Source organism: Lampris incognitus, chromosome 1, assembly GCF_029633865.1.
Source record: "Lampris incognitus isolate fLamInc1 chromosome 1, fLamInc1.hap2, whole genome shotgun sequence".
NCBI lineage: Eukaryota > Metazoa > Chordata > Actinopteri > Lampriformes > Lampridae > Lampris > Lampris incognitus.
Genome location: NC_079211.1, coordinates 2,557,946 through 2,574,346, shown reverse-complemented (window position 1 = coordinate 2,574,346; position 16,401 = coordinate 2,557,946). Strand labels below are relative to the sequence as shown.

The following is a 16,401-nucleotide window of genomic DNA, read 5'->3' as shown; positions in this document are numbered from 1 at the left end:
GGCACGGCACGGCTCGGCACGGTGCTGTTGAGTCTTCCAGCGCACATGATCCTATAAACCATATGACATTCGGTCGTGACGTCACAGCAATGGTCGCGGGCATTTTCTGCACTGGCCACACTGGCTGCATGTGTGATGAGGCGGAGCTGCGGGCTTTAGGACCGGCCTGCACGCGGCGGCGGCGGCGGCGGAGGAGGAGGAGGGAGGAGGAGGAGGGCGGAGGCTTCCGGAGCTCCTGACAGAAACACGAGCAATGCCAGAGAAAAGAGGAGAGGGAAGCCAGTAAACCCAACATTTCACATCAGCTCATCCCCGTTTTTGCAGCTGCAGCTTCTTGGTTTCCGGCGACAGGCGCGGTGAGCATGTCGGTGCTGGCTCTGCAGGAATATGAATTCGAGAGACAGTTCAACGAGGACGAGGCCATCCGATGGATGCAGGAGAACTGGTGAGCCGTCAAACGACGTCTTGTTGTTTTATAATTAACCCTTTTGCTCCTTCGTACGTGTGCCTCGACGTGTTTGGGCAGCGTGTGAATGTGAATCAGAGACAACGAGGCAGGCCGCTGCTGCACCAAGCCCGCATGGATTAGCGCTCCCCGGATCCTATTATAGAAAGCCCGGCCGAGCGTCGCGCCGCCCGGCGGCCCAGAAGCACCGTTTCTGTTGATTCTACCGACTCGCTCGCAGGCCGGTATCTCTGCTGTATCTCTACATGAGGGAGTGAGGTGTATCGCCAGGAAACATCTCCCCCCAGTGTAGATCTGCCGTCCACAGGTCCAGGGATGTGATCCACCTTGTGTCTGGACATTGTTACTGTCATATCTTGGGTTTTCTATAAGGGACCCCGACTGTCTGTCTCATCAGCATCGTCTCAGTCTTGCCTCTCGTGTCTTCCTGGTACTAATTAGTCGTCTCGTGGTGTTGGTGGTTTGATAGTACAACAGTCTGGACCAGGCCTGTCAATCACACGATCCCTCAAATTACCCAATAATAAAGTGTAAGCAGGTCCTGGTTTTGTACGTGATGTTGTCTGAAGTCTAATTCCAGCAGGCTTGTGTCGGACTGGAGGCCTAGTCCAGTCCAGGTCCTCATGATGCTGCAGGGCTGAGATAGAGACCATCCTCAAATCACAGTGGACCGGTCTGTACTCAGACTCACGACAGGTTGGCAGGAATGGGGCTTAAAACAAAACGATGAGTCATGGGTAGAGTAATATGCTTCATCTAATGCAGAGGAAGAGGAAGAGCAGTGATGAAGGACAGCTCAGTTGGGTGGATATTCTGCTGTTTGCAGATTGACTCTTAAAAGACCCACGTAATGAAGCCATGAATGCTTCCGTGTGTGTGTGTGTGTGTGTGTGTGTGTGTGTGTGTGTGTGTGAGAGAGAGAGAGAGAGAGAGAGAGAGAGAGAGAGAGAGAGAGAGAGAGAGAGAGAGAGAGAGAGAGAGGAGAGAGAGAGAGAGACAGGGAGGGAGAGAGACAGACAGAGAGAGAGGGAGAGAGAGACAGGGAGGGAGAGAGAGAGACAGAGAGAGAGAGAGAGAGAGAGAGAGAGAGAGAGAGAGAGAGAGAGAGAGAGAGAGAGAGAGAGAGAGAGAGAGGAGAGAGAGAGAGAGAGAGAGAGGGAGAGGGAGAGAGGAGACAGACAGAGAGAGAGGGAGGACAGGGAGGGGGAGAGAGAGAGAGAGAGAGACAGGGAGAGAGAGACAGAGAGAGAGAGAGAGAGGGAGACAGAGAGGGAGAGAGAGACAGAGAGAGGCAGAGAGAGAGAACAGAGAGAGAGAGAGAGAGAGAGAGAGAGAGAGAGAGAGAGAGAGAGAGAGAGAGAGACAGGGAGAGAGAGACAGAGAGAGACAGAGAGAGAGAGAGAGAGAGAGAGAGAGAGAGAGAGAGACAGAGAGAGAGAGAGACAGGGAGGGAGAGAGAGAGAGACAGGGAGAGAGAGAGAGACAGGGAGGGAGAGAGAGACAGGGGGGTTTAGCTGGGAGGGCATGGAGGGAATGTGTGTGTACGTGTGTGACTATGTAGTTAGGAAGGCATGGAGGAAATGTGTGTGCGTGTGTGTGTGCGTGCGTGCGTGTGCGTGCGTGTGTGTGTAGTTAGGAAGGCATGGAGGGAATGTGCGGGAGCTGTCCATACCTTGGTCCTGACAGCAAGCCAATTACGTTCATCTTCTGATGTCTGCTGACAGTGCGTGAGCCAATCAGGACGCAGCTGCTGTCTGCAGGCGGGGGTGACGGTGCCGCACACATGGCACCGAAACAGAGCGACACGCTCCCCAACCCCAGCTCACTTTCACAACGTCCTACTGAGGACGACCCAGGCCGGGCTCGGCCGGCCTCACTGAAGCGCTTCTGTTCCAGCGCGCTGCTGTACCAACGACCAAGGCGGTAACTGTTTGACTTGTGGCCTCGTTTCTGCAGTTATATTGTGCACACATATAACAAGTTGTGCAACCCCCCCCCCCAAACAAAAAGTTCTGTTTTTCTTTTGCTTGTTTTACTTCAAAATAATCAGTTTAACTTCCTGTCTTCTTGTGTTCCTGCTGACTAGGGCACTTCCCTTTTCAACTGGAAATATACACATACAACAGTCAGCCATGCCAGTCCATTAAATGAAAGTGTATATATTACACAAACATGATAAGTTCAACAAAAAGGAAGGCTATAAAAGGTATAGAACTAAATAACAAATGAATAAGGGGGAAATAAAGTAACTCAGTGACAGACTTCTTCAATTAAACATTTTAAATACATTTTGTTCACTGACACACGTTTTGTTTGTTACAAAATTCAGAGACTTAAAGTAATATTCAACATCTATCAAAAGCCGTCTGAATACAGGTGTTGCTTTAAGTATTCTGGCTTTGTGGATATGAAACGTTCAGCTGAACTGGCTCTAAAACAGACACGCTTTTGTGATTGCGTCACCGAGTCCTCGCGGGCGGGCGGGCGAGCAGCATTCCAACCAATAACATTCTCGCATGTTTTGCCCCGGCCAATCAAATCACCTACCTCCCTACGCGTCATCCCCGCTCCTAATACCCTGTTTCGCTTGGTAATACGTCACATGTTGTTTACCAACCGCCAATAAACACCAGAAGAAGAAGACGAAGATGACGAAGAAGAAGAAGAATACGTCCCATTGCTGAAGCGAGACGCGCCCTGGGTGCTGTGAGTCGCACTGCCGCCGCCTTCTTCTTCTTCTTCTCTCTGCCGCAACGTGTCTCACTGATGCGGCCGGACTAGAGTTCGTTGCGCACACTAGTCGTGTGGCGTATGACGGTAACAGTCACATCCGGGTCAAAGGAGGTAGGTGAGAGCCGTGTAAGATAGGGCACGAGAGTTCAGTAAAGCCAAGAGCTTTATTGGTCTTTGTAGTTGTGTAGTCATTTCTTCGCCAACATCACATGGCGTCAAGAAGTGGGCGCAATTCCACGCGAGTGAGTGCAGCCACCGGAAGTGGGGTTTTTGTGGTGGCGGAGAGAGCGACTATGAGAAGGGCCGTTTTGAAAGTGTGACATCTTAACACACAGCCAGCCAGCTAGCCAGCCAGCTAGCTAGCCGGCTGGCTGGCTGGCTGGCTGGCTGGCTGGCCGTGACGTTAGCTAGCTAGCTAGTCCCAAGCGCCATGTTGAGCAAGGCAACGAGCCGGCACCTGCAGCACCATAGCCCCAACCCAATGTACCATCGACTGCCGCTTCCACCGTCCAACTACCCGAACCGGTTAACGTGGCAAACACCGCTGGAGTGGGAGAACCGGACAAGACGTACCGAACGAGTCAGACTGGCTAGCAACCTCCACCTCGTCCGAAGCTACGCAGGTAAACACCCTCGTCTGGTCGATGAAGCTGATGACATTTTGTGAGGACAAGGTCTAACTGATGCCCTGAGACAGGAATGCAACTCTGTTGAAGAGGCTTTTGATAAACATTTTGTCCCGAAGAAGAATTTTATTTATGAGAGGGTACCATTTAACAGAAGAGTGCAGTTGAGAACTGAAACTGGATTTCTTCATCACTGCTTCGTATGCATTAGCCCAAAACTGTGACTATGGCCCACTCCACGATGAACTGATTAGTGAACTGAAAGACATGGCTTATCGGAGAAGATGCAGCTGGACAAAGACAACTCTGCAGAAAACTAGGTTTTCCAGGGAGTTGTTCCTTATCCGATGCGAGGGTCTAACAACAGATGCTGTGTTCCTGTAAAGCCCCCTGAGGCAACTTTGTAATTTGCTGTATTGGGCTATACAAATAAAATTGACTTGACTCTACTATGGCAAGGCAATCGGACGCTGCTAAGAGACAGCAGTAAGACTTACAAGTGAGGATGCTCGAAGAATCAAATGTACCATGGTAGTTGATGCTGTAACTTTCACAAATAAAAAACATAAACTCAGAGAGCCAAAGCCACGCGCACAGACTAAGCATAAGGGGCCAGAGGCAAAACCAAATCAGCCAGCTCCATCAGCATGCCAGAAGTGCAGAAACGCGGCTCATCCCAAGTGGCAGTGCCCTGCCAAGAATGTAGTGTGTCACATATACTATGGGAAGAGGGGTATTTCCGAAAAGTGTGCAGCTCAGCAAAAATAGTTAATACAGTAGTCGAAGTTCTCTTCCTTGGTGTTGTGGAGGCTGGAGCAGATCCATGGTCAGATTTAGTGATCCAGAAACAACAAGTCAGGTTCAAGATTGATACTAGGGCTGATGTGTCAGTCATTCCACCTCAGACCTACAAATAATTTATAAAATCAGGCAGTATGTGTGTGTTCACCGACTCAGACTGAAAAGCCACTATTTGGTCGAGGCGACAGCCCCCTTACTGTCATTGGTGTGGCTAAAGAATCACTTAAGAGGGTCGAGTGCACAGTTCAGGATAACTTATATGTTGTCCATGATGTCTATACTCCTCTACTGGGCAGGCCAGTTTTACCTAAACTGGAGCTTGTAGCAAGACTGGATAACATCGACACTCAAACGCCGGAAGAGACTTACCAAAATCAGAATCAGGTTTATTGGCCACGTAGGTTTGCACATACATGGAATTTGACTCCGGTTTTGTGGCTCTCTCAGTGTACTTAACATAGAATAACAACACTACACTACAACACAACAATCTGCACATATATGCACAGCTTCAGATATATTCTATATACAGGCGAAATAAGAGGCGATACAATGCAATGGTGCAGAGAATATATCAGAGATAAATGGTAAATGGGCTGCATTTATATAGCACTTTCATAGTCTACCAACCATTCAAAGTGCTTTACAGTGTCTGCCTCATATTCACCCATTCACACACACACACACACACACACACACACACACACACACACACACACACACAAACACGTTCGTAAACTGATGGTGGAGGCTGCCATGCAAGCTACCAATCTGCACATCAGGAGCAGCTAGGGGTTCAGTGTTTGCTCAAGGACACTGACACGCTCTCTAGAGGAGCTGGGGATTAAACCATTGACCTTCCGATTACTAGACGACCCGCTCTACCTCCTGAGCCATGCTGCCCCATAATGAGATGCTGAAATACATGTTAGCAGGTTACTTACATACATGCCTGAGGTAGATGGACATGACCGAGTGTACCAGTATAAGTACAATGTACAGTACAGTATATACAACATGTACAGTACAGTATATACAACATGTACAGTACAGTATATACAACATGGTTGGATTTACTTGACAATGTTTAGCGTTCATTTGAATGACAGCCCGCGGAAAGGATTTTTTTTTTAATATATATATCTGGTTGTTTTGGGGTACATTGCTCTGTATATCCTACCAGAGGGGAGGAGTTGGAACAGGTTGTGACCAGGGTGTGATGGGTCTGCAGTGATGTTGCCTGCCTGTTTCCTGACTCTGGAGATGTATAAGTCCCGAGTAGAGGGCAGGTTGGCACCAATGATTTTCTCTGCAGACTTAACTGTCCATTGTAGTCTGTCCTTGTCCTGTTTGGCGGACGATCCAAACCAGACAGTGATGGATGTGCAGAAGAGAGACTAGATTATTGCAGTGTAGAACTGAATCAACAGTTCCTGTGGCAGGTTGAACTTCCTGAGCTGGTGGAGAAAGTACATCCTCTGCTGGGCCTTTTTGATGATTGTGTCTATGTTGGATACCCACCCTAGGTACTGCGAGATTGGGGAACCCAGAAATCTGTGGGTTTTCCCCATAGTCGTTGTGCTGTTGAGTGTGGGGGGACAGTGTTGGGGGGCTCCTCCTGAAGTCCACTGTCATCTCCACAGTTTTGAGCATGTTCAGCTCCAGGTTGTTATGGCCGCACCAGAGGACCAGCTGTTCAACCTCCCAATGATGGTGGTGTCATCCGCAAACTTCACCTGGGATGAGCCCTGAGGAACCCAGGACCTTCTTGTTGTGAGGTGACAGCACTAATTACTGGGCCACCGTGCCACCCGTGTTGCTTTTATATACCTATAAACAACCACAACAGTTACAACCACAACAATAACAGCAATAATTTGTAACCAGTATACAGCAGTAGTATGTGTATTTACAATTGTACATTTGTATTGCACAAACATTTGTATTGCACAACTAAAAAGAGGTAGTCTACGTCATAGATATGTAGGTGAGACATTTCGACCAGAGGGCGCTATTTACAAAGTGTCATATTTACATAATAAGTATCTATTCTTGCACCATGCTGTTAAGTGTTCATGAGAGCAATGAACTGGGGGGGTGAAAAAACTGAAGCTATATCTGGTGGTTTTGGTGCACATTGCTCTGTAGCCCTTGTCAGAGGGTAGGAGTTCAAAAAGACTTTGTCCTGGATGTGGGGGGTCTGTGCTGATTCTGTCCACTCGTTTCTAGGCTCTAGAAGTGTACAAGTCCTGCAGGGTGGGCAGGGGAGTACCAATGATTTTTTCTGCTGTCGTACTGTTCACTTAACTCGGTTCCTATCCTGTTTTGTTGATGCTCCGAATTAGACTGTGATGGATGTGCAAAGGACAGACTCAATGACTGCAGTGTAGAACTAGCTCAGCGGCTCCTGTGGTAGACCACATTTCCTATTGCCACAAAAAACATCCTCTGCTGGGCCTTTTTGATGATGAAGTTGATGTTGGTCTTCCACTTCAGGTCTTTGGAAATGGTAGTTCACAGAAACTTGAAAATCTCAACAGCTGACACAGGGCTGTTGGATATTGGGAAGGGGAGCAGTGCTGAGGGGTGTCTCCTAAAGTCCACTGTCATTTCCACAGTCTTTAGCATGTTCAGCTCCAAGTTGTTCTGACTGTACCAGAGCAACAGCCATTCAAGCTCCCAGTGATATGCAGACTTGTCGCTGTCCTGGATAAGTCCGACGACCGTAGTGTCATCTGCAAATTTCAAGAGTTTAATGGCTGTGTCCTTGGAGGTGCGGTCGTTAGTGTAGAGGGAGAAAAACAGTGGGGAGAGGACACATACCTGGGGAGCACCAGTGCTTACTGTCTGTATACCAGAAGTTACTTCCCCCAGCCTTACCTGCTGTTTCCTACCTGTCAGGACGCTGGGGATCCACTGACAGATGGCGGGGATAAAGTGAGCTGGGAGAGTTTGGAGGAGAGGATTTCTGGAATGATGGTGTTGAATGTCAAGCTGAAGTCCACAAACAGAATCCTTGCATATGTCGCTGGGCAGTCAAGATGTTGCAAGATGTAGTCCAGTCTCATGTTTTCTGCATCAATCCCTGACATGTTTGCCCAGTAGACAAACTGCAGGGAGTCCAGTAGGTGTACTTTGACGTTTTTCAGGTGGGCCAACACCAGTTGTTTGAAAGACTTCATGACCACAGACATCAGAGCTACAGGCCTGTAATCATTCAGTCCTGTGATGGATGGTTTCTTGGGGACCGGGATGATGGTGGAGCATTTGAAGCAGGAGGGGACTTCACACAGCTCCAGGGATCTGTTGAAGATCTGCATGAAGATTGGAGCCAGTTGATCAGCACAGGCTTTAAGACAGGATGGGGAGACACCATCTGGACCCGGTGATTTCCTGGTCTTCTGTCTCTGGAAAAGCCGGCTCAAATCCTCTACACATATCTTGAGTGCAGCCTGAGTATCGGGGGCGGGGGGGGGGACTAGGGGGTTGCCAGAGATGTGATGGGGGCTGTTGCCGTTGGGCTGGTGTGGGTGAAGGGTGTGAATTTGTCCCTGTCAATCCTGCAATTGAAGACATTCAGGTCATCAGCCAGGTCTTTGTTTACCTCAACAATGGGGGATGGTCTTCTGTAGTTTGTGGTGACTTGCAGGCTCCCCCACACTGACACAGGGTCGTTGGCTAAAAACCTATTTTTCAGCTTTTCAGTGTAGCTTCTTTTGGCCACTATGATCTCCTTTGTTAGTGAATTTCTGGCCTGCTTGTACAGAGCTCTGTCCTCATTACTGTGGGCATCCTGTTTAGCCCACCAACGTTGTCTTAGTTTAGCTGTGAATCATGGCTTGTTATTGTTGTCTTGGTAGGCACACACATGTCGTCACAAAAGTGGTTGTAAGATGTCACAGTGTCAGTTAGTTCGTCCAGGTTGCCGGTTGTAGCTTCAAATACACTCCAATCAGTGAAGTCAAAACAGTCTTGTAGTTCCTGCTTTGCTTCACTAGTCCATTTTTTTTCACTGTTTTAACCACAGGCTTTGCAGATTTTAGTTTCTGCTTGTAGGTTGGAGTAAGATGAACCAATCAGTGATCAGAGTGCCCTAAAAGCTGCCCAGGGGCCAGAGCGATATGCATCTTTAAGAATTGTGTAGCAGTGGTCCAGTGTTTTATTTTCCCTGGTGGGACTATTAACAGAGGTGGACACCCCGGCTGCAGAAGGTAAAAGTCCTACTATGTATTTGTTCTAGCCATTTACTTAACAAGGTGGATTCATGGTAATTACTTGGCTGAAGAGTTATGCTAAAATATAGCTGGTGTAGTGCATGGGTGGAACAAATATGTGGCAGGACTTTTACTTTCTGAAGCCGGGTTGTCCACCTCTGCTGTTGATATGCTGTCTGTATCTTGGTAGTTCGTAGTTTAATTTAGCTCTTTTAAAGTCCCCAAGGATTATTAAAAGTGAGTCTGAATGTTTTTGTTCCAAGCTGATAATTTGGTAGGCCAGGGTTTGCAGTGCGCCATTCATGCTTCCTGTAGACAGATGATCTTGGTCTCTGTTGCTTAAGTTTTATTGTTTGTTTCTGTTTTTTTACTGTTTTTGTTGTTGTATTCTTAATAATTTTACTCTTTTGAAGCACTTTGTGAGCTTGCTCTGTGAATGGTGCCATATTAAATAAACTTTACTTACTTACACACAGGGAGTCCCTGGGTTATGAACGCCTGGTTTACGAACACCCGTACTTATGAGCCGACCAGTGGCGTGGCCATGGGGGGCATTGCCCCCCCCACACCCCACACCCCCACACACTTTTGTCAAAAGATGATCCTCGAGATTCCTTCAAAACCGAGTAGAAAATGCCTGGGTATAGGTTGGGTAGGGTAAGAATTTTTTGGAGACTTGCCGGAAGAAGATTATGTAAGTGAATTACATGATGGCCATTTATAGCGAAAGTGCTCCTTTTATTCGAGGTAATTGTGATGTGATGTGATGTAATGTGGTGAGGTCATACATAAGTATTGGGTTGCTTTCATCACACAAACATTGGAAGCAATGGAAGGTATTACAATTTTAATCCACAAAATGAGGTACTTTATTGATCTAAACTATGACAAATTGACCTCTTTGTGTGTCGGTAGAAACTGCAATATCTTAATATAGTCTTCCCCATTTAATTTACGCAGTACCAGGTGACACATTTGTTGTGTTCTATGTATACGCCAGTAGGTGGCACCAATGATATGAGTGCCCTGTTATGTTTAACCTAAGAGAGAAGAGAAGAAGAAACGATTGCTGATTACTACTGTGCTCTGTGCTGTACTTACGTAGTTATACTTACTTACTTACACATACCACTGCTTACACAAAACACTTCCAAACATAGCACCGTTACAGAATTTCCGTTTTTAGAATAGAAATGTGCAAATAAAAGAGGAACGAAGGAACGGATTTTCAAACTTTTCGCAATGGCTTCCAGTACACTTTGTGATCCTGTGACGGAAAATGTTGTCAATAGCAACCAAGTACTCGCGCTTGGACCCATACGACCTGTGATCGATTTCCCTGCTAGAAAGTATGGAAGTAGGGAATACAGGTTTCAGAAAAAGTGGTACAGTGCGTGTGACTGGTTGGAGTTTTGTGTAGAAAGAGATGCAATTTACTGCTTCTACCGCAGGATTTTCTCGACTCTTGGTAAGTGACAGTTTTTTACTTTGTTTACCATCTATTCTTTCTTCAAACTTCTGTTAATCTTTGCGTGCAAAAGCAGATACGTGCACTTTTCTTCTTTTTTTTAAAGAAACTCTGTACAAGAAACCAGTACTGGGGACTTGGGAAACTTAAGAAACGCCAGTACTCGGATTTTGAAACTTAAGAAACAATATTTCAAGTTTAAAGTTCAAAACACCGTGAAGAATTCCCTGATTTGGACAATGTTTTTTTTCTAAAATATTGATTTATCACTGAAAACCCATCATTCATCGACAGAAGACACCCCGGGTTGGTCCTTACCATGACTTTGTGCAGCCAAAGTAAAGGGCGTGTCCCCAGACCCCCTCATTTTTATAACCCCCCCCCCACTTAATTTACCCTGGCCACGCCTCTGGAGCCGACCTCTGTAAAGCCTATTAGTTTAAAAAATCGAGTTACGCGGTTCGCCGGCCTGAGGGGGAACAACACCACGCCGTCGTCACCATTTCAAGTTGGATCGTTGCGTTTTGCCTTAAATTGTTCGTGTGTTTCCCCTCGTAATCATGGCTTCGAAGTGTAAATCTGATTCAAGTGGTGGTGACGCATCGGAGAAAGGGAAACGACCCCGACTGAAACGGAAGTGGAAGAAATAAAGCGTTCAGAGAGGTGAAACGCTCTCGTCGCTTTTTCACTGACCCGCCTCGGCGGGGCGCTCCAGCCCCGCCGAGGCGGGCTCTCGTCTCTGGCGTCAAGCGGCCTCCGCCGCCCCCTGGGGGTGGTTGGTGGGCAGTTTGAAACGTGAGAAATATTTCTTTAGCGTTTGTATACCTATACACACCTTCTCTCTCCGTTATGAATACTGTGCAGCAGTTATTACTGCGTTATTAGGTGAACTATATATACGACATACCAAGACAAACATTCGACCAATTGACGTTAGATGTGAACTGTACGTGAGTGTTTCTATTTACATACTATAAATTCGACTTACGAACAAGCTCAAAAACGGAACTCGTTTGTAATCCGGGGACTTCCTGTACTTGCCGATCTACTTCCTGTACTTATCGATCTACTCGATCTTCTCAACACGTTAATTAAACAGACTTCAAAATGACACTACGTCCGACATATGACGTTTGTAGTCATATTTTATTTTGGTATTGTTAACCTTTTGGTATTTGTAGCCAGCATTTCACGGAAACACACACACACACACACACACACACACACACACACACCTTCAGTCTGCAGAGTCATTCTCTTGAGCACACGTCACCAGTTTATCATTGCTGTAGTGGTTCCCTGGATTCTGCACAACTCTTCGAGGACCGTGTGTGTGTGTGTGTGTGTTTGTGTATGTGTGTGTGTGTGTGTGTGTGTGTGTGTTCATCATTGAGTTCTGCTGATTTTTGAGTGTTATTTCCACCTGTCTCGTGATGAGAGATGCAGAATCAGTCATTTGTTGCTGTGCTGTTTGTTAATTGAGACGACTGATCACAGAGTGTTTCAGAACGACTGGGAAGTCGCTCTAAAACACTTTGTGGTCTACTTATGAGGTCTACTATGAGGTAGACAAGCTCTGCTGTGTGTTATTTTACAATTTACAATTTCATTTAGCAGACGATTTTATCCAAGGTGACGTACATGTGAGAGTTAATACAACACAAGCAAGGCTCTCGTCAGGATGTGACAATGCAAGTGTCAAAAAAACAGGTTCAAGTCCAATAGGCATCAGGCAGTGCACAAAAGCAATACGTCGGGTGCATAGAAGCGATTTCCTTTTTAACACCATCAGGTGTGCAGGTGCTGAAGAAAGAGCTGGGTCTTTAGCTTCTTCTTGAAGATGGAGAGGGCCTCAGCAGATCGAGTGGAGTTTGGTAACTCGGTCCACCACTGCAGAACTACAGAAGAGAAGGGTCTGGCTACTGACTTGGGGCCCCGTTGTGGTGGAAGTGGCAGGTGTCTTTCATTGGCAGAGCGTAGTGAGGGGGACTGAGTGTAGACCTGAATGATGGAGTTCAGGTAGGCGGGGGCCTTTTTAGTTGCTGTTTTGTAAACGAGCATCTAGCAGCAGCCAAGCTGAGGACTGGCCAGCAGCTCTAGCCAAACACAGTGAACCCATTACCACCCGGGGTGCAGCCTCGGTACAGTGACCCCGCTTAAAACCAGACTGGTTCGGCTCATACAGATTGTCCTCAGAAAGGAACTCGGAGACATGGCTAGAGAGCGTGCGCTCAAGGGTTTTTGAAAGAAAGCGCAGGAGTGAAACCGGTCTGTGGTTTTTCAACCTGGGTTGGGTTGAGTGTAGTTTTTTTCAACAGTGGGGTGACCTGGGGTCACTTATATGAAGTGGGGAAATGGTGTGGAGGAGGTTGCATGGTATCGGTCCAGTGGACAGGTAGTGGGACGAGAGTCCAGCAGAAGCTTGGAGACTTCCTCCTCGGTCAGGGGAGAGAACGAGGCGAGTGAGGCGCTGTTAGCTGGCAGCAACAGACAGGGGCGGTCAGGCTCAGAGAACTGCTTCCTGGTGGCAGAAACCTCATCAGTAAAGTACGAGGCGAACATGTCAGGAGTGAGCAGGGTGGAGGTCGGAGGAGGAGGCGGATTGAGGAGTTGGTTAAATAAACATTTTTCCAGAATCAGTGGCGCCACAGATCTTGTTCTGATAGTAAGTGGGTTTAGTGGGTTTTAAGCTGGAGGGGACTAGGAGACACTCAGCACGTTTACATGACACCTAACAAACCGAGTTATTGCGGTAGTCCGACTAAAACCGGACTTGTAAAACGCATGTCAACACGTTAGCTCGGCTGGAATCGAAGCTGTAATAGTGGGACTAACACACCCAGATGACGCCACTGGAAGTGGATTTACTTCTGCATGTGTACACCTTAGTCGGACTGCAGCTGGTCGAGGCGATCTGCGCACGCGCTAACTTTCTGCACGCCAAGTCTGACCCGGAAGTCGAACAGCGTAAACAGAAGAAGAGGGGGGGACACAAGAAGAGGAAGCCAGTAACTGCAAACATGGCCAAAACATCGAGAGCTCATTTTTGGGAGGATGAAGAGACGGAGTATACGCTCACTCAGCTGAAAGAGCTGAACATTTTAAAATACATGGACGGGAGGAAGACAAGAAATGGCGACTTGTTCAAAAAAGTAGCCGAGCAGATGGTCGGGGCGGGGTTTAAGAGGACGCCGGAGCAGATCCGCGTTCGGTCACTGAGGTCAGTGGACTCTGGTTGTACGACATTTTCTCTCTGCCGCTCTGAGCCCCGCCCTTTGCTCTGTGATGACCTCAGTGAGCCGTGGACTGGGGGGGGGCATTACGAGGACTGGGGGGGGGGGCATTACGAGCAGGTCTGGATGCTAGAGGGCGGAGGTTGTTAAGAGAGGAGGCTAGTGAGGAACAGTCTGTACATTCCTGTGACTATTTTGTTTTTGTTTATGAAAAAGTGGACCAAGAGTATGATGCGTATAATTTGACCAAGAGGTGAAATATAAAGAGGGAAAAGTAGAGGGCCAAGAACCAAGCCTTGAAGTACACCATATTTAACGTCAGAATTGTGATGTAATATTATTATAGCAGACACAATGTGTTCTTCCAGATAAGTATGATTTAAGCCAAGAGAGAGCCAAACCAGCGACACCAAAATGACAGTTTATTCTGTCTAATAGTATACAGTGATCAGTGGTGTCAAAGGCTGCACTGAGGTCCAGTAGTAGAAGCACAGAAGTGGAATCAGAGTCCACAGCTATTAGAAGATCGTTCACCACTCTGCTCAGAGCAGTTTGAGTGGAGTGACAGGGACTGTAAGATGACTGAAAAGGTTCATATAGATGGTTTTCTTCTATACGGGTCAAAAGTTGTTGATACACAACTCTCTCTAGTACTTTAGAGAAGAATGGAAGATTAGAGACTGGTCGATAGTTATTACGAGGCCCTGGATCAAGGTGCGGTTTCTTATGTAGAGGTTTGACCACAGCTGTCTTAAAACCACTGGGAACAGAGTCAGTAGTACCTTGCATCCAACAGATGTAATCTTTTAGCCTTTAAACGTAAAAAATATCTTAGAATTTGTATTTGCTTACCTGAAAGAATGGAACAAAGAAACCGTGGATGTTGTTACTGGCATATTTTGGCACATCAGCATAAAAACAAAGAATTCAAATAAGTTGCAGATTGCGAACCTTTCAAAGAAAATAGATTCAGGCATTAAAAGGTTTGGTTTGATTTTTCACGTTGGTTCTGTTTGGTGGTTTCTAGTTTGTCGGGCTACAGTATTTTGCTCCATACCACAGAAACCAGCACAAGGTGATTTGTCACTGTTAAGATAACAGAACCAGAGACCAGCCCCACTCACCCGGAACAGAATACACACACACACACACACACACAAACACACACACACACCTGCATGCACACAAACACATTTGTGTGCATTTTTAAATGCATATATGACATCTTTAAATGTAGACTTAAGAGACTGTTTTACACTGACACACACACAAACATACACTTATGCATACATGCATTTGGTTATGTGCATGTGATATTTGTTAACTCAGATTTGAGTAAGACTGCTTTAAACATAGAAACACACACACACACACACACACACATAACCCCCTTGTTCTGGCTATACCATGTAGAAACCACACAAGTCTTCTGCTGCAGGCCCATTTATTTCTGGCACAACTCAACTCTGGCAAAATCAAAATAAACATATGGATGTTGTGGTCGGTTATTGTCAGCTCAACTGCAGCCCTCTTCATAGAGAAATGTATCCACATGTTAGCTAGCAGAGAACAATGGCAGCCATTACATGCCTCATTAGCCTCAGTGAACGTTTCATCTGTCGTTAAGTTTAACAAAAGAAACACAAAAAAAAAGTGTATCGCATGGAAAAATGTTGTGCATACATTTATATATCGATTGCCGTAACTAGATTGCAGTTTTAGCAGTTTTATAACACTTTTTAGCCATATTTGGAGTGAGCTCTATGTAACCACATACTAGCTCTGTCGCTAAGTGCGGGATGCCAGGTTTGAATATGGGGAGCACAAGTGAAACTCAATATATAAAGAACAATAATATATTTTGCCGAACTTCAACAAGTTTGTAACATGTAATTCTTAAATCTGTTACACGCACACGTGCACACAAACAGTCACCTGCACACACATGTGCACAAACACATTTGTGTGCATTTTAAAATTATAATAATAATACTAATACATTTTATTTGTGGGCGCCTTTCAGAGCACTTAGGGACACCTTACAGAACACAGTAAAAACCAGCAGCACTGTGTATCAGACAACATAAAGTCAAAACAAAGCAGGGTAGACATTAAAAAGTTAACACAACAGATAAGTATAAAATCATCATCTGCACAAAACTCAGTGCAGCGTGGATCAGACTGAATATACCAGTTTGAAAAGGTGCGTTTTGAGATGGGATGTGAAGGTTGAAAGAGAGTCAGTGTTGTGAATGTCTTGTGGGAGAGAGTTCCATACGCGGGGGGCAGAATGACTGAAGGCTCTAGACCCCATGGTAGTCCAGCTCTAGACCCCATGGTAGCCCAGCTCTAGACCCCATGGTAGCCCAGCAGGCCGATGGTGTGAGCTGGAGAGCAGAAGAGGATCTGAGAGTGCGGGAGGGAGAGTGGATATGAAGGAGTTCAGAAAGATATGAAGGAGCTAGGTTATTAAGGGCCTTAAAGGTGAAGAGCAGGATCTTGAAGTCAATACGGTATTTAACAGGGAGCCAGTAGAGTTGCTGAAGAACAGGAGTGATGTGATCTACGGAAGGAGTTCTGGTAATGATATGGGCAGCTGGATTCTGGACCAATTGAAGTTTATGAAGACCCTTGAGGGGAAGACCGAAGAGGATAGAATTACAGTAGTCAATACGGGATGTAACCAGGGTGTGAGTGAGCATGGTGGTGCTGTTAGGCGTAAGTGACGGGCAAAGACAATTAGTATTGTGTAGGTGGAAGTATGCAGACCAAGTGACATTGTTGATGTGGGCTTCAAAAGATAATGTGTTGTCCAGGATGACACCCAGACTCTTAACCTGAGGCAATGGAGGAACTATAG

At 46.5% G+C, this 16,401-nt stretch overlaps 1 protein-coding gene across 1 annotated transcript in view; it reads left to right on the top strand.

Annotated features, from left to right (window-relative positions):
• The first annotated feature begins 280 nt into the window (after window positions 1–280).
• elovl6 (ELOVL fatty acid elongase 6) overlaps window positions 281–16,401 on the top strand; it is a 47,778-nt gene continuing 31,657 nt past the window's right edge. Inside the window, exon 1 of the mRNA XM_056290454.1 lies at window positions 281–445. Coding sequence (XP_056146429.1) covers window positions 363–445 — 83 coding nt within the window. The 5' untranslated portion in view covers window positions 281–362. The remainder of the gene's footprint in view (window positions 446–16,401) is intronic.